General features: G+C 42.8%; 1 protein-coding gene across 5 annotated transcripts in view; it reads left to right on the top strand.

The window, feature by feature from the left end:
• Sh3kbp1 (SH3 domain containing kinase binding protein 1) overlaps window positions 1-21,268 on the top strand; it is a 330,974-nt gene extending 309,706 nt beyond the window's left edge. For 4 of the 5 annotated variants that reach the window (XM_028772689.1, XM_028772690.1, XM_028772691.1 and 1 more), the window contains 5 exons: window positions 6,315-6,424; window positions 9,935-10,063; window positions 14,152-14,420; window positions 19,083-19,146; window positions 20,217-21,268. In XM_028772689.1, coding sequence (XP_028628522.1) covers window positions 6,315-6,424; window positions 9,935-10,063; window positions 14,152-14,420; window positions 19,083-19,146; window positions 20,217-20,258 — 614 coding nt within the window. In that variant the 3' untranslated portion in view covers window positions 20,259-21,268. The remainder of the gene's footprint in view (window positions 1-6,314; window positions 6,425-9,934; window positions 10,064-14,151; window positions 14,421-19,082; window positions 19,147-20,216) is intronic. The other variant, XM_028772693.1, reaches the window with a different exon arrangement.
• Window positions 21,269-24,287: the final 3,019 nt, after the last annotated feature.

The following is a 24,287-nucleotide window of genomic DNA, read 5'->3' as shown; positions in this document are numbered from 1 at the left end:
TAAGGATACCAACCCACCCATAAAACCTTCAACCTAAAGTGAGATTAGTTTTTTATTATTGTTTTTAGGCTGGCACTGGTTTTCCTTATTTATTTGTGAAGTTCATACATGTGTACAGTATTCAGTCATTTTCACCCCTAAGCTTGGAAAAGATTCACAGTGCCTACCTGCCACATTGGACTTGCAGATAGACCCAGAATTCCTCTCTGGGTATTTCTATCACTTCTTGTCTATAGGCAGGGTATTCCTAGTCTGCATCCAGCCTGGTGCCTTAAGTGTCTCTGTCTTTGCTGTGTATAGACACCCTGTCATCCTCAACATTACAAATTTTGGGGCACAAAAATGTCTTTTACAGCAAACAGACTTCTGTCATAACCTTTGCTACATCCACAGAAGCCACTGAGCTGAAGACGTATGTGAGAGCAAGCAGGGAGGAGGTGTCACTCAGCTCTCAGACTCTATGTAGCATTTATTTGGCTTGAAGCAACCCCACCTTCTACCTGCTGGTTGTTGGTTCATAGATTGGGAGAGACTGACTCTGGCTTTCATTTTGCATACACATATCTGGAGGGATGTATGGCCTGAGGAATGGGTTTGTGCATGAAGCATGGAGTTGGTGGGATAGTGGTAAATGGATTTAAAACATGTATTCTGTTGGCAGCTGTGTCATGTGAGCCTCACACCTGGATTGTAAATGCAAACAAAGCAGCTAGTCTGTTCTATCCTTATGGATTCTGGAGATGCAGATGCAGATGTTAATCGCTGCTCATTTTTCCATTGGTGGCTCAGCTGCGACAGGTGTTTATTTGAGCTCTAAAATTGGCCCCTGTTTATAATTTGCACAGATTTTTTTTTACAGCAATCAAATGGCTGATATGTGGGGTGAGATTTGCCCACCATGTCTTATGATGTTGTTTCATTGCAGAGAAAGCATCTGCAGTCCTGTGGGCTTGGCATTTTCCCATCTAAGTCTTGTAAAACCAAGGAAGGGAGTTTAGACTGCCAGTCCTGCTCTTAGATCCTATACCTTCTCTAATCCTATACCTTCACTAATAGCATATGAAAACAAAATTCCACCTGTGTGGTATAATCCACAAGCTCTCATTATGGGAGAATAACCCTGTGAAGCTGATTGCCCACATAATTCATTCCTGTTCTCCGTCCCTGTCCCCTCCCCTTCTTCATCCCTTTCTTCCTTGCTTTCTGTCTTTCCTCTATGGGCTCATTTTCTCTCTAGAAAGCACAGCTATCAAGGTTGTTTGTCAGTCTGTTAAACAACAATTTATTGAACACTTATCCACAAGCCTAGAATGATGTTAGGCCAGGGAAAACGGATAAAAGCCACAGTAAGTCAACATGGAAAGTCAATGCAGGGTGCTAAATACTGAGATGGGAGTTGTGTATTAGTGGGAGAGAGCAGGTAATCCAGGCCTTGAGGTACAGTCTGACCAATTAAAAGGGGACGAAGTCATTGGTATTGAGCCTCCACAACACAGAAGGAGGGAGCTAGGCAGATAGTCTGAGGCCTTTTGTACATTTCTCTCTGGTGTTAATATGTGGAATGGCAGAGGACTTAAAGTGAAAGATGATGCACTTACCAGGATTCCAGGCCAGAGTTCCAGCAACCTTAACGGGGGATATGCAGATAGGGTGGTTTCTAGAGATACCAGGAGATGGTGATATGACCACTCTACACCTTAGCAGGCTTCCATTATCAATTGGGGAGCAACTTGAGCAGCAGCAGTAGTGAATAAACAGAGCCCATGTATGATAGGCTGCACAGCTCAGTTAGTGACAGCTGACCTGCCTCCAACTTTTGACTATTTTTCCTGTTTTTCAGTGGATGTGCTTTTAGGTCACCTGTGGTCACTGGGACCATTCCTCTCATCCATGGAAAACGAGGCTACATGTTCTAATTGAGCTAAATAGGGCATGACTGAAGTTCATGGAAAATGGGCAGTTCCTGGTGCCACGAAAAGGCTCAGCCCTTGCCAAGCTGACTCCATCGTGTCCAATATGAATCACCCACGTATGTCCACAGAGGGTTCCTCTTCCAGTTGTCTCAAAAGCCAAGAGCCTCTTACCCTTATGAAACTTAAAAAGAAAAAGAAAATCCCAACCTCAGTGCTAGCCAGCTTAATCGTTTTTGGACTAGCTTATGGGCATTTAAAACCTTTTTCATTAGGAGGAAAACTTTCCCAGCTAGGCTGAGAAAGCACATATCAAGTTTCAGCTTGATTCACTTCAAAACCGCCATGAAAATTGGGACATTTTCTTCACACCACAATGAGTTAGTCATGGAAATTCTTCCTTAATCACAGCTACCATGGCCACAGTCATGAGCATACCCTAGGCCACTGAGAATTTACGTGACAATATTGAAGAGTGTGTCCCCTTCCCCCATCAGAAAGCAGAAGTATGTGGCAATTTTCAGTCTGTGGGAACACACCAAGATAACTTGAGGTTCCCTTTGCAGCAAGTAACCTCATCTTTGGGATAGCTTTTTTGTGGCAGTTTGGTTCTATTAGTATTCAAAAGAATGTTCTTTATAAGCTAAAACTGTAGAAAATTAAACTTGGCTGAAATGTGCATTAAGAGGCTAAAAGTGGCTCCCCATGAGGGACTCTGACCCTCCTCTTACTGATGAGTGACATAAACAAGGCAGACTTTTTGGCCATCTGTCATGGAGATGCTTGCTGAGTGTGGCTAGCCTCCAACATGCCTAGGTCTTTTTAGTACAAACTCAGCCAATAGAGCTAAGGGAGCTGGCCAAGCTCTTTCCCTGCTGTCATGGCACAGAACACTGCCTTCTGCCCTGCAGCTGCCACACTGCATCCTACTAAGAGCTACCTCTAGAGCAGGAGTCTTCCTTGAGATAGTTAATTCATTCATTTGTTCCTTCTTAGCTTAACAGAATAGCAAGCATGTCCCTCCCCCCACCCTAGGAATGAGGTAGTCCTGCTTTCCTATGTCTCACAGCTCGAATGTAGGCAGTGAACACCATGCTTCCAAGTCATTCTAAGAACATTAGAGCCTGTTACATGAACTTTTCCCTGAGAAACATGAAAAAAAATGTGCCCTCCCTCAGATAGGGCACCAAAGGCAGAGTGGAGTATGATTCTGATAAAGTCCAACTTGGGATCAATGAGTTTCTTGGCCTTATACAGCATGGATGAGGGGTTGCTTATAGGAGCGTGGATGATCCTACAGAAGCCGTGCAACCAAAATATCTCACCCTCTATAATTGTGTAGATGGAGCCCTCCTTAATTAATCTTTTGCTCTGTACATACTCCAGATATGAGGTCATAGGTTATTAGGGCAGAATCCCATACAGTGGGCTGGGAGGTACATGAGGGCAGAGCTGGAATCTTCTGTCTATGAAAGGATAAGTTACTTTCTTAGCATGAACTATCTAGCAAGGCCTCAAGCACCTGCAATTGAAATAGACATTTCCTGGTGCGAACTTAGTTGTTTCTGTATGCCGTGTCCCAGGGTGGCCCATCTTCGACTGTAGTTCCAGCACCCCTCTCCTTTTCCATTCTGCATGCTGCCTCACTGCGCCTCAGCCTCCTGTTTCCAGCCCTAAGGGTGTCTGTCTCATCTGTTGTCAACTATTTGAGCCTGTAACCAAATGCTTTTGGCAAGAGCTTCAACATCTCTGTAGCTTTTGCTTGTCAGGCTAACACTCCTTCACCAGGTGCTAGAGGAGCCACTTTACTGACGACATTTATTCCCTACAACTTGCCTTGGCAGGCTGTGTACTCCCAGGGAATCCCCTGGAACAGCCCAGCAAGGGAGGTAGAAACAGGAGCCTCAGTTAGCCTGCCAGACTAGCTGAATCTGTGATCTCCAGGTTTAGCAAGAGACCCTGTCTCAAGAAATAAGGTAGAGGACCAACATCAGCTTGGACTCCATGTGTATCTGTGTCCTGCCTCCCACACACACACACACACACATACACTCTCTTTTCCTCTCCCTACCCATTCTCTCTCTACCTCCTTCTCTGGTCTCTCTTTCCTCTTCTCCCAGCTTCTGATAAAACAATTGTCTACAGGAATCAGCTCCAGCTATTCAGCGGACGACTGGAGTCAATTGGCCTTTAGTTGTTCTTTAATCACTTCACCCTGCTGAGATTTTGCCTCCAGAGCTTGTTTTGGTTTCCTGGACAGGGTGATGATATACATCGGGCAGCTCAGTCCTGGGAGCTCCCAGCCAGGGCCCTTGGCAATGGCTTGTTCCTTGGAACTTTCAACAGCTTTCTCTTCCATTCCCTCTCCTTGCTGTCTCCTCAGCATCTGCTCCTCTGTTTAGTTTCCTTGCTCTGTCTGCTCCCTGAGGCTTCCCCTGCCCTTCATTGTGTCTTCTGCCCTCCCCAGCCAGCCCTCACCCCTACCAGCAAGCCATCCTGTCTGAGACTCCATTCCCTTTTTGCAGAGCAGCCCAGCATCTGCTTGGCTAACCTGCTGAAAGCATTGCACATTGAGTGCATGCTGGAGTTGTTTGCAGTTTTTCTATAATAGCAACAAATAGGAGGGGGAATGATTTGAAGATGAATTATCCAACAGCAGGGACTAGAATAAATGAGGAATTGCAGTACCATCGAAGATTATATAAAGTATGAAGAATTTTTAGAGACATGACATCCAAGGTTAAGTGAAATAAGCAGAGTACAATATGATATATAACAGGAGTTATAATGTCTTATTTTCAAAAAGCCTGGAGGAAAATATACTGAAATACTAGCAGTGGTTGTCTCAATGTGGTGAGATTATCATTGACTTTCTTGTTTCTTTTCTTACAGTTTCACATAAAAATCTGCGTGAAACGTGTATTACTTTTGTATCTGGAGAAAAACTGATTTTAAAAAGATGATTTGATATGTTAATGTCACATAATGGCCTTTTTCACATCAATCCAGCAGTGTAATAGGAATTTCTATTTCAGACAACACATACTTCATAGAATTAAGTCCCATGGTAGAGCCCAGAGAGGAACCTGTTAAGACAATCGGATTATTTAAAGGGAAGGCTCCTGAGAGGGGCCAGCCCAGTCAGCCAGCTCTGGACAAGTGTGTCCCAACAGTGTGTATCTGTGCCTTCCCCCAGCCCAGGATCCTCCTGGTTCCTTGCTGAGTCAGCTGAAGAAGTAAGACCTTTTATGAGCTCCTCTCAGGTGCTAGATGCTAATGGGCTCCAGACGGGCCTCAACACTGCTCTGATAAGTTCTCCTTTTATGATTCTGAAGGTGTTGCTCTTATCATGGCAATAATGGCATTAGTGGGTCCTTCCCGCTGCTCATTCCTCTGAGCCTCTCATTTATATTGCACTTGGTTTGGAAATCCCAGAAGGCTCTAAAATACCAGAACCCTTTGTCCTGATCGTTTGACAATCGTGTCAAAGTAAAGGCAGAGGCCTTCCTCCTGACACATGAGGACACATGTGACTTTACGTTTATCTGATTGTCCATCACTATGAAATAAGCACATTTCCTGGTGTCATCTTAGTAACTTTTACCCTGTATGGCACAGAGTAGTTGTTCAATAACAGGTGTTCAGGGCGATGGTACATGTCAATAATCCCAGCACTGCAGAGGCTCAGTGCTGCTCATTGCTGCGAGGCCCAGTGCTGCAGAGGCCGTAACTTACTTTTTTTTTTAAATTTGATATATTTAAGATGTTTAAATATGGAATGAATGGATGGATGGACAGATAGATGACTGTTGAAGATAATGTCACCACTGAATGATGATTCTGGAAACAACAGAGTCGGACTCAGTTATCTGAGCCTGATCCCCTTGCCTAGGAGCTTTGTCTAATAGGGTGACACCTGATGACCTGACCATTGTGGTCCAAACAGATGAGGCAGCTCTGACATCTTGTCTTTTAGAATCAACAACAACCAGCATTCATATCGCCATGACTATTATACCTGTGGTAACTTCTTTTGTGTTGAGACTTCGACTGTGCTGTCTACTAAAATGGTTAGACTTGTGAAAGAGAGATGAATCCTCCTCTAATTCCTGTTCTGTAGCTTTTGAAAGGTTTGTGAATGTGATTGTTGAAGGGAAAAAGGCAAGAGCTGTTTTTCTTTTGCTTGCTAGCATACTAAGCTTGCTAAGCTGAGAGAAAATAGTTCTTGTGTTCCATTCGAGTCCTTTATTGAATGACCCAAGGGTATTAATGGCCTTCGTAAAAGATAAAGCATACTCTAGATTGACAGGATGCTTATTAAGGGTAAGAAGCGTGTATAAAATACTATAAGAGCCCTTTATCCTTCTTATTTTCTTTTGAAAACCCTGTTTCATTTTGTTTTAGACCTAGAAGGTTTTGACTCTGTGATATCATCTACTGAGAAACTCAGCCACCCAACCACAAGCAGACCAAAAGCTACGGGGAGACGACCTCCATCCCAGTCACTCACATCTGTAAGTGTCCCTACTTCTCTGTAACTAAAAGTCAAAAAGGACTGGAGACTCTGGCTAAGGACCCTTCTGCAAGCAGATGATGAGAGACACCCCAGAAGAGGGGAAGGGAGGAGGCCATCAGATAAACTGCCAGCTAAAATCACTTGGAAAATCTTTTTGAATCCTGCAGTATTGCTTTCTGTTGTTCTTTATGTTTCTGCCAGCAAGGTGGTACTCCCTGTTTCCCACTTTCCTTCTATTGCTTTCTAAACCAGTTATTGTTTGAACCCAAAATGAAATTGGTAAGCAAAATATAGAAAAAGAGACTGAGGCTTGTTTGGTCTATTAAAATGACAAAGCTTTACTCAATGAAGATCTACCATTATGCACTGTGAGACCCCTATCTCCCTATATAAGTGGCCTATATCTCCCCAACCCCATTATCAGCATGCCTACTGGGAAACTCATTCAGACCTCCACAAGGTTGTATTTACCCTTATAAAATATATGGTTTGTAGGAAAGACCACTGAGAACACTCAGTGATAACCCACAGATGGTTGTTTTCATTTGGGTAGTTTTAAATAACTTTTTATTGCAAACCTGCTATATTCATTGTGCCAAACTTGAACAACGTGATACAGAAGGAAGAAAGTAAATTTTCTGTATTCTTGCCACAAGAACTAAGAACCACTGTAATCTCTTGTTGTATCCTTTGCTTTTTCAAAACTTTGATTTTTTTTTTGTTCAAAACTGGGATCATGTAATACACTTTATACCTCCACCCACAAATTTAAACTGCACACACCCCATTCTCCCCAATCATTTCCAATTCTTGGCATATTCAATGACTGCCTGCTACTCTACATTGTGAGTGTATGAGAGTTTATCTGGTGATTGTACTATTATTGGGTTTTGATGATGAGTTCAAGTCTTTGTTATAAGCCATACTGATGTGAATGTGCATAGAAAAAGAAAAAAAAACAACAAAGCTTAATGTTAGGTACAAGTTTTCTGAATGTGGGCCGTTGGGAAGTGCATTGTTTTGCCGTTGCTATGAGTTGCAGACTTCCCCTCCACAAGGTCATTTACCCTCCACAAGCAGTGTGTATGTGTTCATCTGTGTACTGATCATCTATCAGTCTGTCTGTCACATTGCCTTGTCCTTTGCAGTTCTGAGGCCTTATTAAGCTCCCTCCAGATATACCAAGGGATTTAACCATTTGCAAGTTTCTTCGGTTGCCTCTCTTTTCACCTCATCACTAATCTCACGTGTGCTTTTATCATCTGGAGGGTGGGATGCCACTTCCTTTGAGCACTTCTCTCCTATCTACTGAGTCTGGAAGCATGGCTTAAATTGTCCTATTTTTCTTCCTTGTGTGAACCACACCTAACTTTGTATTGATACATTTTTGTTTTTGACATAAAGACATGAAGAAGTGGCTTCCTTAAACTCTTTTAGAATCCTGTGGCAACTTGGCTTCTTTTATTTCTCCTGTGCTCACTCTATCCACCCCAACATTCACATACACACCCAACCCATCCAATTGCTTCTTGGCATGTTTGCATTCCTATTATTCAATTCTGCCACTTGTGTCTTCTCTATAAATCCTTCATCATTTTTGTTTTCCTTCTTAGTTTTTATAAATCTTTTAAGGTATAAAGAGCCTTGTGTCTTTCCAGAATTAAATATTAAGTGGTTCAAATTATTCCCCTTTTGCTCATATATTCTGTGTTGAGAGATTTGGGTATTATTTTGGAGACCAAGTAATGGTAGGTCATCTTCACCCTACTTTTAGGCTACATAGCTGTTTACTTTCTTGGTCATCATATGTTCATAGACATCTATCTCCTGGGGACAGGGTACTATGCCAGGTGTCAAGGATACACATGGTAATATGCCTTCAAGAAGCTTATTTTGATGACTTAAAGCCTAATATCTTGGAGAGTGATTTTTATTTGGACTTAAAACAGAATGCCTTGGTGATTTCATGATGTTTAGTAAGCAGGGGTTTTGGGGTTTTTTTTTGTTTGTTTTTTGGTTTTTTTTTTTTTGTCTCTCATTCTTATCCATCCCCATTTGGATGTACACCCAGAATTTCTTGTTCACTCTTAAGAGTAGCACCGGTGGGGCTTTCATAACAAATGGGATTAGTGGATAAGGACGTATTCCTCAAAGGCTAGTGGGGGAATAATTGAAGAAACACTAGTTATGGTTCCCTGGCCTGGATGCTTTCTTTCGAATTGGATATGGTTATGTTTATAAACCCTAAAGTGCAAGCTCATGAAACATGGTTTGTATAGAAGGAAGCTTTTTGACTCTTGGAAGGATCTGTGTATTGCATAGATAAGACCAGATAGATTAACAAGAACACTTGGTGTGGGAGGCCATACTTTTGGTAATTGGATTTTCAGATTAAGTGAAGATTAACAAATAAGACCTCTTGAAGCAAAACCTTGAATTAAAAATCCTCCCTCCACCTTCCCCCCACCTTTTTTAAAGTTTCAGGATGAAAGGGAGAAAAATGTTTGTGAGCATAATTTTTCATTCTCAAATGGTAATTCTAAAAAGAACCATTTCTCTACCTCAGGTTAGAAAGCAAAGCTGAATTTGAGCTTGCGCCTGTGTATTTCTAGAAGACTATTAAAAAAAAAAAGATCCTTGCAACAGGGACTCTTAATTTCATTTGTTTTGTTCTAAACTTGAGATATTGTAGCAAATGAATTCCTTGTGACCAAGAGAATTCTGGTGAATTGCTCCCCATTCATTCAGTTTTTGTTTTAGTGATTTCACAGTGAGGCAGAAAGGGCAGGGGTGTTGAACCATATTTTACCCAATGGTACTGCCTTTCTGTAAATAAATATACCTTAGCAAATAGACACCAGAATGGGTGTTTACTGTGCATAGTAATGAGGGCAGAGATTAGTAGCAAATACCAAAGGAAAGGGGAGAGCTCATGCTAGTGGGCAAGGTTATATATATACTCTTTACTCTTGGTCCCCTGCCTCTAGAAATGGCCCCCTCTCAGATGTATCCTTCGAACCATGTATAGAGTCAAGGAATAGGAAGGATACAGAGGAACGTGGAGGAGAGGAGGATACAAAGCAGTCTCCTATTGGCCATGGGTTATTTCCTAACACATTGCTAGCCCCAAAAGAGCTGGGACCACTTATCCCATGTCATCATTGAGCCTGCATTTTCAGCTCTGTGTAAGGCACACAGTAACAAATGTTGGAGAATAGAGAAACTAGGAAAAGCTATACAACAGATGGTTATATGGTTAAAGTGATTGATGGGCATCAGGAGCAGCTCCTAGTTTAGCTTCTTGTGGCTTGGTCCAAGTCCTGCTGCTAGGTAGCCATATGGTTATCTGTTATAAGAAGATAATGGCATACTTTCTGCCTCACAGGGTTATAGAGACAGATCAAATAGAAGTGATACGTGCTTTGAGAAGCTAACAGCATCACATAAACAAAGCTGTGTCAGCTAAGGTATGATTCTGACGAAGGCATTTTCTTTTGGCTTTATCCAGTCTTCCCTTTCAAGCCCCGATATCTTTGACTCCCCAAGTCCCGAAGAAGATAAAGAGGAACATATTTCGCTTGCGCACAGAGGAATAGACGTGTCAAAGAAGACTTCCAAGACTGTTACCATATCCCAAGTGAGTGACCAGCCAGGGTGAAGTGTCCCTGCCCTTCCATGGGTGAACTAACAATGGGTTAGAAACCAAGCAAGATAGATAAACAGACAATGGGTATGGATGTTTGTCATTCTTTAGTGACAGTGATTACTGTAGTCATCAGAATTCCTAAGACATGTTGCAGAGTCTCTGAGTTGTGCATTCAGGTGTTTTATTTTGCAGTTTCTCTTATAGTCAGCATCCTTCATCCTGTCATATTTGTTATAAAAAAAAAAGGCCCTCAGACACCCCTGTGACCTGATCAACTTAAAAGCTATGGTGTATCTAGACAGACTACATTATATGCTGCACTCTCTGCTCATAGCCCTTGTCTTTATTATTCAAAACTAGCAAAAAATTCTATACTTTTAATTTTATACTTACATTATCTCTTAGAGAAAAGTTGACTTGGATTCATGCTCTAGAGTAACTTTATATTCTGAAGCATTTTAATTTCACTCAGTGCCCAGGGAATGATAAAGCTGATTTAAGTTACTTGTTTGTGAGAAACAAAGTAGACACTGCTGTGGTAGCAAGCACCCATAGTCCACCTGCTTGGGAGGTTGATGGAGAAGAAGGAGGAGGAGGAATCACTTGATTTGAGGAATTTGAGCCTGGATAACATAGTGAATGAATATTCTCCATCTCAAGAAAGAAAGAAACATAGAGAGATATACACACACAGGGATTAGAGGATAGAGACAGAGAGACCAAGGAGAAAAGTGGGTGGCAAGCAGAAGTATGTCTCAGTGGAAGAATAGTTGCCCTAGCATGTGCAAGGCCCTGGGTGAGAGTCCCACCATAAAAAAAGCATTGTTTAGCTACTGCATGCAGCTTTGAAGAGGAAGCGTCCTATGCGCACTCACATCTTCCTAGAAATAAAAGACGACTTTAAAATCCCATCTTCTACTAAGAAAACCGTCAAGTCGGATTGTTTTCTTTGAACATTAGCAACATTTTAATGTCCAGAAGCACAAAACAGTAGTCATTTGACGCAGTCATCAGCACAAAGAAATCAAAGGTTGGAGGGGATTTTTCTCCTCATAGATTTGAGTATTTGCATTACGGATTTTCTTGAAAATCTGATACAGTAAGCAAAACATGATCCTATAAAACAGTTCAATTTTAATTACACACAAAGCCAAGGCAGTCTTCCTTTTCAAAGGATTCTGTTTACTGAAATTGGATTCAGGCCAGTTTTATTGTTTAGTTTTCTGATGACCATAGGCATAACTTCAGTTTCCTGCTCTCTGACATCCCAAAGATGTCTCTACAGTGACACCTAGTGGCGGATAGTGGCTTTTCAAGTTTCTAATCTGCAAGACTCTTCCATTAGCTTATTTCAGTTCCCTGGAGTTGTCAGGCTGTGTATTTCACTCCTTCAGGAAATTCCACTTGAACTAATTTGATCAAGGAGTGTGGTGACCTAGACTATGTGAGGGACTAAAAGCATACTTGTTAGCTGCAGTGGGCTAGCCTGAGAGCCCATCAGACAGAAAATGGTGAAAGAACTAGAGATTGAAGAAGTATCCTGAAGCCGCTGTTATGGGCAGTGGTGGCTCGTGAGAGGTAAGAGAGGAAGGGAAACGGAAGAAGGCACGAGTCCCAGAGTATATAATATAATCAGCAAAGAAAACAAGAGAAGAGCACAGATCTTTGAGCTCCATCAACCACAGTCACAGTGCTGGCCCGAGGATCCAACTGGTAAAGGGGGAATTGAATGTCAGTCTGGCTGGTGAATAGTTCCAAGACTGGTAATTTGCTCTATACGCCTCAGTTTCCTGCTTGGTACAATGTGTGTGCCAGCTGATCAGTTTACTTTGTAAGTTGATGTCCATGGTACAGCCACAGTCTGTAAATGTCAGTTCTAACCCCCTACCCCCACCCCCCAACCCCGTACTATAACTCGTGCTAACAACAAAGCCCTGGCTAGCGGAGTGTTCTCCCTGGCAGCAGAGAGTGCTTTTCCTCAATGGTAACTTGGCAGAGAAAAGGCTAACAGAGAGACTAGGAACGATGGCCCATCTGCTTTTGGCACACTCTGCCCAGTCTCTGCCTCTAGCACAGCCTGAATCTAGACTCTACCTCCTTGCTGCCGTGCCAGCTGAACCCCTTCTTGGCGCTTTCCCTGGGATGGCCGGCTGAGTGCCTGCTGCTGGAGGAAATCCCGTGGGCCAAGCTTCACCACCAGCCTCGGTTTCCACCCTCTCACTCACCTCCTCTGCTATCGAAGTCCTATCCCACTGCTTTGCTTCCTCCACACCCGCCTATCCACTCACTTTCCCTTGCTAGTGTTTCCTCTCTGGACCTGCCAGGCACTTATACACCCAGGACTGATTCCCAGCCTGTGTGTTCCTGTCTTCCTCGGAACACCTCTCCATCTTCAGCCTGTCCATCTCTCCTAACATCTCACACAGCTCCGGGTATCACTCATCTGTGAAGGCAAACAAAACCTTCTTTCCCTCCTGTCTCCTCATGAAGCTGCTGCATTCGTTAATACGCCCACTCCTCCATCTCCCTGCCTCAGCCTCGTCCGTGGAAGGAATTTTCAGTTTGTCAGCTACATCTCTCAGTGCCCATTCATCATCTGGTCTCTCACCTTTGGGTCACTGTCTCCAGAGTTATACTATCAAATGGGTTCCATTTTCCTCTCAACCCCGCTGACACACTTACCCAGCCTTTCTTTTCCTCTGGAGATTTCCATCAGTTCAGGCCTTCTACTGGTCTTTCTTCGTTCCCTCTCTCAGTACGTCTTCCCAGTTGTCAAGAGCTCTCTCCCTTCTCTTCATGCCTCATTGGTTTAGAATCCCCCAGCTTCCATCCTGGGCATCTTCTCATTGCTCTTACCCACACCCACGACTTCCATTTCCTTTGGCCAATATTATAATATTAGTTACTCGCTCTGCCTACTAGGTATACCCTCTCAGTTATCCCTCTGGTTCCTAAAATTCAAAACCAAAATGATTATCTGGACCCTTCTCAATGAAAGATACCACCTTTGTTCATGTCCTCCCTCCCTTCCTATGACCCTGTGTTTCTCTCTCGTCTCTCTGTCTCTCTCTCATCCCTCTTTCTGTCCCTGTCCTTCTCTCTGTGTGTGTCTCTGTTTCTGTCTCTGACTCTCTCCCCTCCCCCCAGTTTGCCCAGGCCTCATCTCCCTGACAATGGGTAGTGTGATCTATGAGGGCACGAACGCCATTGACCTTACCAAGTCCCCACTCCAGTACCAGGAGTGATACCTAATGGCCTTTGTTAGTTGGACCTGCCTTTACCCACATCTCTCAAAATAGTCTTCATTCTAGGTCACCACCTGTTTCTAGTTTGCACTGTGTCGGAGTCTCAGAAGTTCTATCTGCAGGCTTGCCAACTCTCAGGCCTTTCTATCCCCACAGCAACCATGAGCAGGGTGTGCAGCCATTTAAACCCGCCCTTTCTCTCCTCACTCCCAGCCTTACTTTCTCCTCCCTTTATCTGAGCTGTGATTCCTACTGTGTTTTGCTTCCTGGTCTCTCAGCCATTGTCTAGGCACTCCCTTCCCCTCCTCCCTCCTCCAGCTTCTTTTCTCCTATAGTCTCTTCCCTCTGAAAAGAGGGGACCATTGGCTGCTTGCTTCTTCCATCCTGGAATGTGGATGCTTAGATGTGTTTCTGGGGCTCTCTGTGCTTCCTCCCCCTTGTGCAGTCTTCCTCCTGTGCTGCAGTGTATTGCTTGTCTGTCTGCCAGTGCCCCTAGTGAGTTCTAAGGTCCTAAGTACCATGCAAATGTCTTGCTTACTTCAGGATTTGTAGGGTCTGGTAAGCAATTTTGCATCTTTGTGTATATAAACCAATCTGGGACTATCTTGTCTAGAAAGAAGATAAAATTTAAAATATATACAGGTAGCCCTTGGGCAGTGGTCTGTCTGGACCAAGTTGGCCATAGATGGCTTATGAATAAGGGAATAAATGATTAGAGTGTGTGGAGACAGGTGTGATGTTGGGTATAAAAGGGAGATTTGACGTACCAGGACAGGGAGGCAATCCCTCCACAGATCCCTGGCTCTGAAGCCTCTCCACCTTCCCTTTTCACAGGTGTCTGATAACAAGGCATCCCTGCCACCCAAGCCAGGGACCATGGCGGCTGCCAGCAGTGGTCCAGCCTCTCTCTCTTCAGTGGCATCTTCTCCCGTGTCATCCTCTTTGGGGACAGCTGGACAACGAGCCAGTTCTCCATCTCTGTTCAGCACAGAAGGAAAGCCAAAGGTGGAGTCTGCAGTGAGCAGCCAGGCTGCTATCGAGGAGCTTAAGATGCAAGTCCGCGAGCTGAGGACCATCATTGAGACCATGAAGGACCAGCAGAAGTGAGTGCCAGGGACACTTCACAGCTCTTTCCAGGTGGCTCTCCATTGGGTAACCATGGCCTGGTTCTGAAAGCTTGGATCTCACTCTGCCCAGAGGGTAGGCTTGGCCTTCCCATTGATAGTGGCAGAAGTTCTGGAAGTGGGGACAGACTGCACAGATCCCTGGCTCTGAAGCCTCTCTACTTTCCCTTTTGACAGGTGTCTGATAACAAGGCATCCATGCCACCCAAGCCAGAGATGTGTGTGTGTGTGTGTGTGTGTGTGTGTGTGTGTATGAGTGTGTTTGTGAGTGTGTGTGTATATGTGTGTTTTCAGCTTATGGTGTGCCAAAGAGCACAGGGATATACAGTGATGAGTCAGTTGCAAAGACAGTCTCAGCAGACTGCTAAAAAGAAAATAAAAACCCATAGAATGTATATTATTTCTATGTCAATCAGCTTCTTAAAAACTTTTCCAGTTACATTTAGTTAGTATATGTGTGTGTGTGCTTGTGTGCATGCATGCATGTGTGTATATGTGTGTGGCCAGTGAACAGACAGAGGATAGCTTTCAGGAGTTGGTTCTGTCCTCCCACATTGTGAGGTCTCAGAGATTGAACCCAGGTCATCAGGCTTAGCAACAAGCATCTTCATCTGCTTAGCTACCTCACCAGCTTTTCATCACTGCGGCAGTCCCTAGGACTGGAGTTAGAGGTGGCTGTGAGCCATCCAACATGGTTACTAGAAACAGAACCCAAATCCTCTAGAAGAGCAATATGCACTCTTAACCAATGAGCCACCTCTCTAGCATCATCTATATCACTAACTTTTCCTCTAGTGTTGGGGAAAAATATAGCTTCTTAATTTAGATGACAGATAAAACAACTGAGTTGCATCAAGGGGCTGTAACATATGAAGAAGATGTAGGGAATCTTTAAACCCAAGATTTTGCTGTCAGGAAGATATCCTCATCATGAGACTCAGGGGGTCTTTCCTCATTCATGCATGCCCACATACATACTTTCACATCTCTTATCCTCAGGAAGCACTTGAATGAGAAGAAAAGCCCGTGAACAAACATAAACTATCCTGGGATTGCCTGGGATGCTGTTTACTGTGAAAAAGCTGGTCAAAGGATTAGCAGTAGGCAGCACTTAAACAAAGTGAGGGTCAGAGACTATGAATTGAGAGATCTTTCTGGAAAGAATCATGAGATACTTCTCAGGGAAGCATTTCATGGCATTTTGAAAAATGACCTAGAATGACCAGGAGCAGGGAACTTTGGCAGAGGGACTAGCAGGAAGTTTCATAAGCAACTGAACAGCCTGGTGGGTCGTCGTCTCCCTGGGCACCTGGCCACCTTGGTTTAGAAGGGCTGATGGTGAGAGCTGTGGCCCAAATCCTGCAGCCTGGAGAAGGGGTTCTGGGGCTGGTATTGACTGACATTTGCCTCTTTTCCAAGGATGGAGGGCCCTCATGTATTTTGTGGTCAGACACTTTAGGGAACAATTGGGTTAAATAGAGTTAGTTTGTTTTCTGAAGGGCTTGTTAAAGTCTTCACCTCACATTGAGAGGCTAGAGAAGACAGCATATGCAGTTTTGCAAATGCATATAACCACAGAACTCTTTAACGTGTTTTAGGAAAACAGTTCCAAGGAACTAACTTTGAACAGTGTAAGTCTAAGCAGGTTCTGTTCCACTCAGGCTAGACAATGGGTAAAATTTGACTTCTTCAAATTGCTTCCTGACTGGGAGAGATTCCATCACATAAATATGCAGAACTGGTGATATGGCATTGGAAAGAGTTTCCTTGGGCCACCCACGCTCCCCCAAACTCCTTAAAATTCCTGATTCCTGTATGGCTCTAAAAGTTATAGGTTTGGGCACTCAAAGGACATCTATATCCAGTTGAGCACATGTCATTTGTCAAGACAGTAACTCCATGATTCCATGACATCCAGCCTTTTGGACAGGACCATATTAGGACCTGACTTGCCTGGATCCAGGTCTTTGGAACCTTATACTTGATGGGAGGGGGAAGCAGGCTAGAAGCTACCCACAACTCTGATAGCCTGACTTTGTCTCTGAGTCCACAGGCAGCTGTGCCTTAAAGCCTGTAATCGGCCACAACACTTCTTCCCCAGCCAACATCTTATTTAGTCAGTAACTCAGGACGTTAATCACCTCTTCGAATCCTTGTGTCTCAATAGCCTTCCTTAGCCTGGCCATCCTGCCCAAGGTCAGTGAGTTCCCTCCAGTCTTCGACCTTCTCCCCTGGTGTCACTTTCCCTGTAGCATTCAATCCATGACTGTCCCAACTACCCTCCTCAAATGTGTCCTGCTTTCAGAGGCGGGCTCACCTCCTTGCTCTGCCTTGAATTTCCCCCCAATTGCCCTATCTCCCCTTTTCCTTGTAGACAGATGCTTATATTCACTAGCTCAAGACATAGTGGCTTTCTTTACACCACCTTCCCCAACTGACTTCCTCTTCCTCGACCATGGCCCACTTAAGGCCAAGCCTGCCAAGTTTTCCTGGGGGTTGGGTGCTGGTTTAGGACCTCACTGTTGATGGCTTTCCTAAGCCCTAAGTGGTAGCCACACAGATATGGGTGTGTAATGTGCGCTTAAATGACTATACTAATGAATCACTGCTAGTTTATATCAGATAACCAATGTTGACAGCAGTGCTAGGACAGTCTCAAGTATAGGGGACCATCACTGGATTCATCTGGACTTGAACTAGTTAGTACACAGTCACTGGTTCTGTATTCACCATGCTGTTTCTGAAGCCTTCTTTTTGTTGTTGTTTCATTTCACAAATGTACACATGTCTAATACCTCCAAACAAAAGAAATACAGATCTTAGACCAGTCCAAAGAACAAAGTCCCAGCTTTTCAGAATAAGTAGCTTGATTCAACTTTATTATTTCAAGTATGAAAATGCGTTAGGCTGTAGGTTCATGTTAGTCTTCTTTCAGACTTCATTCTATATTGTTAATTCATGTGCTTAAGGTTCAATTAGTCAATCTTAAGGTAAAGTCAGTCTGTAAGATTTTGTGAGAATTACTGAAAACATACCAGGGACCTGTTTTTAAGTTAAGTTCTGTATAAAAATGAAGTATATAGAGAATAGTTAAAATTTCTGCAGTGGCTGTAGGGAGATGCCTCAGTAAGAAAGTGCTTACTACACAAACATAAGACCTCAAATCTCAAGCATCCACATATAAAGCATCTGTAATCCCAGCACTGCGGAGGCAGAAATGAGAATCTAGGGTCTTCACTGGTTAGCCAGTCTACCTCAATCAGCAAGCATCAGGTTCAGTGAGAACCTGTCTCAAACAATAAGGTAGAACAAAATTGAGAATGACACTTGATATTATCAACCTATGGCCTCTACATGAAAATGCACACACACTGGGCGGTGGTGGCGCACGCCTTTAATACCAGTACTTGGGAGGCAGAGGCAGGCGGATTTCTGAGTTCGAGGCCAGCCTGGTCTACAGAGTGAGTTCCAGGAGAGCCAGGGCTACACAGAGAAACCATATCTCGAAAAACCGAAAAAAAAGAAAAAAAAAAGAAAATGCACACACAAGGACTTATATATACATATAAATATGAAAAGGCACAAAAATTGTCTACAATGAAAAGTTTCTATAAGAACCCAGTGGCTCTGTTATAAAAAGAAGTTAGAGGAAAGATGACAATATGAGCTTCAGTGCTTTGACTCTAGTTATTGGGAAAATCAGGCCCCACTCTGTGCCTTAGTTTCCCTATCTTCTCCTATTGGAAGAATTTAACCTAGGCGATCATACTAAGGTCATCTCCAGACCTAACATTTGAAGGCTACATATTTTGGTGACTCCTTCCCAAATAACAGCAAACCTTTCTGTCCAAAAGAACTCTTAAGAAGTAATAGTGCAAAGAAAGTACGTTTGGGTGTGATGAGATGGTTCAGTAGGTAAAGGGGCTTTGCCACCACCTATTTTAGGTAGCTTTCTCTTGCTGTAAAGACCATGACAAGATCTAACTTCAGAAAAAGGGTTGTTTGGGTTTTCGGTTACAGACTATCATCAAGAGAAACCAAGGCAAGAACTTGGAGTCAGGAAGTGAGGAAGAAAGCATGGACTGTTGCTTACTGGCTTGCTCCCCATGACTTGCTCAGCCTGTTATATAACAAAGGACCCACCTGACAGGGGTAGCATCATGATCATGCGTGTGCAGTGTGCTGAGCCCTCCCACATTAATCATTAATCAAAAACACTCCACAGACTTTGCCTACAGGCCAATCTAATGGAGGCATTGTCTCAATTGAAGTTCTTTGCACATTACTCTGGCTTGTATCAAAGTGACAAAAACTTAATTAACCAGCACACCACCCAACAATGTAAACCAGGGATGACCTGAGTTTAATCCTGGGAACCCATGTAAAGGTGGAAAAAGAACCAGCTCTATTATCGTTGTTCTCTGACCTTCACACAATGTAGAATGCATGCCCACCCCCATCATGCATACAGAGAGAGGGAGAAAGGGAGAGAGAGGGGCGAGGGAGAAGGAAAGAAATTATGCTTGGTCCATACTTTCTTTGGAAAAAGGTCAAATGGATTTCATATTGATACTAGACTTTCTTATCTCTCATTGGGAAACTCTGGGCTTTGATTTGATGCCATTGACATTTGCTTTTCAGACGTGAGATTAAGCAGTTACTGTCAGAATTGGATGAAGAGAAAAAGATCCGGCTCCGGTTGCAGGTAGGAACCTCAGGTCCATGAGGCCTGGATTCAGTTGGGAATGGAGGCAAAGTCAGGGCTTTGGGTTGAAAAGAAATAATTGTTGTTGGACATGGTGCCTCATGCTTTTTAATCCCAGCCCTGGGGAGGTTGAGGAAGGAGGACCACAGGATCCAGACAAACCTGGGCTATCAAGAGATTTGCATAGCAGCTTGAGCTACCAAGTGAGATCTTGTCTGAAAAGAGGGGAAACAGAAAAGAAAATGATTGCTGCCACAAGAATGTCTCAGAATCTTTATATTCTGTCCTTACCTGAGTTCCAAAAGGTCTAGGAGAAGAAAGAGATGAATCAACATACTTAGTTGGGCTTTATTTGTTTTAAACACATCCACTGTAAAGCATTCTCTCCAGTTGGTTTATAGGATGATGATATGGGATGCCTCATCCATGTTAAGTACCAGAGGACATGGCATGCAGGAGACTTTGTTGCGAGCCGCTGAGTTCCACACATCGGTGTTTCATTTCAACTTTTTACTTTTTCCCAGTTGCCTTGTTGCTCCTTCCAAGGCATCTAAGCTCCATCCTCACCTCCAGCCACTGATGGAGATCTTGTGGGGGGGATCATTCCAAATGACTGAAGACTGACTTTAACTGTCTATTCACTTTGGACCCAACCTACTTAAAAAGAGGATAGGAATGTGTCAACATCCTGGTGGGACTGTGGACACCTACCTTTTTGGGGTCACCCAAAGCTGCCTTTTATCACCCTCAGATGGTTCTATTTGCCTGTCCTGCCCTCTGGCAAGGAATCTAGAATCATTGCTGCTTCTGATAAACTTTAGATCCTAAGAATCTGGGAATGACTAGGCACACCATTTGTCAGGGTACTGTACCTATGTGCCTGTCTTTAGGTTTATTTTGTTTTTGGCATTGTTATCAATTCTTCATTCAGATGTCATTTTGCCATTTTCACCACTCAAGTTGTCAACTTGAGTCTTTTCTTTGCATTGGTAAAGGTATATTATCTTTCAGAGTCTCTAAATGCAGTCACTTCATAATGTCTGTTTACTGCTTTTCCCCTCTCTGTATAGATGGAAGTGAACGACATAAAGAAAGCTCTTCAATCAAAGTGAATACTTGATAATTAAGAACATCACATTATTCACCCTGAGTCCAAGACTCAGATATTCTGCCCCAGTCAAAATCATCTTGTGCCAAAAATTAAAGGTTTGATTCATCATGTCCCTGTTTGAACGTTTAGCACAAAAGTCTTAATAGCACAACACAAATCCCATCCAAGAGGAGACCCTTTCCCATGGTGTTGTCCTGGGTCTGGCAGTGGTTGTGATATATAGCCAATTGTGCTAAAGGCTTTTCTACCTTGAGATCTCCCGTGAAATGAAAACTCAGGCAGTTTAGTCCATAGTAGTACTATTTTGATGATATTTTCCATTAACAAAATGTAATTTCAGATTATTTGTTTATAGGCTTTATAATTTTATGGTTTTTTTTTAAAATTGTGTTTTGTCACAGATGCCCCTAGTGTTTGTGCTAACCTAGTCAGAAGCAAGTGTCTCGCTCACTTGCTGCAGATGGAACAAATGCCACCTGGCATTGTATTCCCCTTTAGGAGTCTATTACATATGCAATTTGAGGTCCAACCCGTCCCTTTCCCTGCCAGCCAACCCCCACTACTCTAAGAGAAATTTTAGCTTATATATATGATGGTATATTTACAAAAAGAGAAAGAAAAAAAATCTGGTATTTGCAATGATCTGTGCCTTCTTTCTACCACCCTCTTGATTGGAGCTTTTGTGATGCAGCTACCATGATTCCAAATAAATAAAAATCAGCCACTTCTCCCTGTCCACTAGAGGCCGCTGTCTTCACAGCTTCTCTCACCCTAGCCAAAGGTCCTAAGAGAAAACAGTTGAGAAGTCTGGCCTGCTCTTTGGTACCAGCTGTGACTTTTCAGTTTCTCCTGCTTTGAGGTTGTTCATGAAACTAGAAATGTCATTCCAGCTTGATTGTTTTATCATCAGCCAAGTTAAACCCCTGCTTCCTGCCTTTTACACCTATTGCGTGAACAGAATATGCATTATTAAAGCAAAAATAAATAAAAATAAAATGCAAGTGAAAACTGGGGGGGAATTGGATTATTTCCTGCACTGGGTTGTGTGTGTGTGCGTGCGTGTGCGTGTTTGTGTGTGTGTGTGTTATTGTTTAAATTGTATTCACAGTGTTGTTTGCCTTGCTCACTTGTAACCCCCTCCTCGGATCTAGGAGAATGGGAGGAGGGTCTTGTGGAAATGTAGCTATTGGATCTTTCCTGCACTTATGGAATTGCTTTTTCTTTCCCAATGAAACTGATGTTTGCTTGTCTGCTTTCTCTTTATAGTACATGAACAGTTCAGCCTTAGACTATGTAACTGTTTTCTCATCTTTAGCTGAAAATGGGGGCGGGGCATTCTGTACTGCAAGATTGTTGATGGGGTAGAGGTGGAGGGGTGGTCCCTTAATGATCCCCCAAATATGTGTGATGTGTTTCTAAACTGCTGCTTTGTCTATTTACTGCATTTTATAGTGAAACTGCTAAACATTCATAGATTTTCACTACCACAAAGAATGAGAATTAATGACACTGAAGGAATGATGCAAAAACGTCCCATGATTCATCACTGAAAATATAACTAATAAATGTCTCTTCCTTTTTCTTCCTGTCTCCATCCACATGCCTTGTTCTCACTTGAAAACTTGTCCTTTCTGCTTGAGGCTGTCGCTTCCTTCCAAGGATTTACAGAGGCCCAATGCCCTAACCTTTAGGGGCGGGGATACAATTAAAGGAAGGGAATGTATAAAGAAATTATTCTTCATTCTGATATATGAAAATATTTGCCTTCTCAGCAGCCATGGTCTCAGTGTACTTGAGGCAGGACAGGAGTACAAGGTTTCTCTGAGCAATGTAAAGCATTCCTGTTCCCCTTCACTGTGCTTAAGCCTTTCTGTGTCACACTTGAAGCCTTCAGACTTTTCCTACCATATATTACAACAGTGAGGATTGGATTCGTGATGTCTTAATTTCTCATTTATTTATCAAGAAAATCCCTAATGACGTAGGATAGTTTATATAGAGTGAAATCATTAACAATGAAATTGAGAGATTTCAGCATCCTCAGTGGGTGCTGGTAACAGGGAACATAGAGAGCTGATCTCTTCCCTTAAGAGAGGCATTAGGGTTAGAGAGATGGGGAGGGACATGTATAAATGGAGAGACTGAGACACAGAGAGAGAGAGAGACAGAGATAAAGTGAGTATAGAGAAATAAGCTGGTATATCCAGCTTCCTTACTATCCCTTGGGCTAACCAGCAAGAAGCTTGTATATCACAGAGCTGGATGAGCCACTGCCCAAACAGCCATCATCTTTACTCTTGGCCAAACGGACCCATCAAGAATATTGAAAAGTTTGGAAATACCCTGTCCACTTTTTAAAAATCAAAATTCCTTTGCATTCAGCATGGACTCAGCCAGGAATCTGTGGAGATTTTTTTTTTTTTTGCTTCATTTTCTAAAGTTGTATTTAGAAAAATCTTGTGTAATGTGCTTTGTAAAAGATGATGGATTAAAAGGAAATTTTGTGAAAATATTTTTGTTCAAAGTTGTTGCAGTCCAAGAGGAATGGTGTCTTGGAACACAAACCCCTTTTCTCTATTTTACACAATTCGATTACTCGGACAGAAATGTCCTTAGATGACAGGAAGTAATCCATTAAAATCTGTGCCTGCGAATTCCATTTTTTAAATTGTTCGATTTTACATTCCTGACAAAGCATAAAATGCTAGTTAGGTATAAATCCTTTTTTAGTGTAAAAACCATTAAATTATCATTATTGGAATAATTGTGGAAAGCCATTTTTATTCGTACACAGCCCCCAAGGCACATTCAAGTACACTATCCATTCTCTCCAATAAGAACATCCTGTATCTATCATCACATGTGTCTGTGGTTAGTAATGGTACGGTTTTATTTCCTTTCACAAGCAGCTCCTTTATGATCAGCCGCAGGGTGTATAATTTATTGCCATGGTTTGTATAAAAATAACCCCCAGTTTCCATAAAGACTTTTGTATTATAACCTGAGGTCATCATAGTCTCTTTTTTTGCATCAGATTAGGTTTTAGTCCTTTAGTTATTTTTGTTCAAACTAATGTCAAGATGTTTCTGCACTAAGAGGGCTTGATGAAAGCATTTTCCTTTGCTTCTGTACAGATGAGAACTGGAACAAAACAACACATTTATGAGTGACAGGGTGTTCAGCATGGCTGATTGTAGCATCTGACGGAGAGAAAGTTGGGTGCTCAGGACTTGGCAGAGTGACAAAGATGATGCCCTAGCTGGGCAGGGCTTAGGCAAAGAAACTTCTTTCTCATCCAGAAATGAATATCAGTCATAGGAGGACTGTTAAGGAAGAGCAAGTCACTTAAGGAGCTGAGCCTTACTTACCTTCCATGCCTGAGTTCTCTCCCTGGCTCACAAGGCTCTGTTTTCAAGCCATGGATTTGAGGTGGCTCCTGGAGTGGACGACCATCCACGGAGAAGGTGAAGTTCCCAGAAAAGGGTTTTATTCGTGTCTTTTACTTGATATGAAATTGCAGTGGCCATGAGGACAGACCATTCTTGTTACCAGCCATAGCTGTGTACATTCACTTGTAAATTTGGAATTGACTGCAAAGGGTATTTATTTACCCAAATTTGCAGCAGTAGTTCCTCTGCCTTGGCTCCCAAGTACTCTGGGATCAGGGCTGTAAGTGACCATGCCCAGTGAGGACTATTTCAACCACACCATAGAACAATGGAAATTTGGTTGTTATCTAGTTTTTGAGGAGAGTTTTTTTTCCAGCACCCTTTTTCCACAGTTCCAGAATTTATCAAATAACTTCACAAGGTACAGTGGTTTCAGTGACAGCAATTTACCAGCTGCTTTTAATTTCCTTGATAATTCTGACCTATGTGAACACAAGTTCTTATATTCCAATCTTAATTATTAACTTTCAGATCACCCATTACATATAGACATCAATATAATTAAATATGTAGGTTACAGAATGGTTGTAAAAGGTTAAGAGAGGCTCACAGAGGTATAAAGTCTCTCTTAAGAGACCATT

This window comes from Grammomys surdaster, unplaced genomic scaffold (genome assembly GCF_004785775.1).
Source record: "Grammomys surdaster isolate TR1022 unplaced genomic scaffold, NIH_TR_1.0 217, whole genome shotgun sequence".
NCBI lineage: Eukaryota > Metazoa > Chordata > Mammalia > Rodentia > Muridae > Grammomys > Grammomys surdaster.
This window is presented reverse-complemented; position numbering and strand designations above follow the sequence as displayed.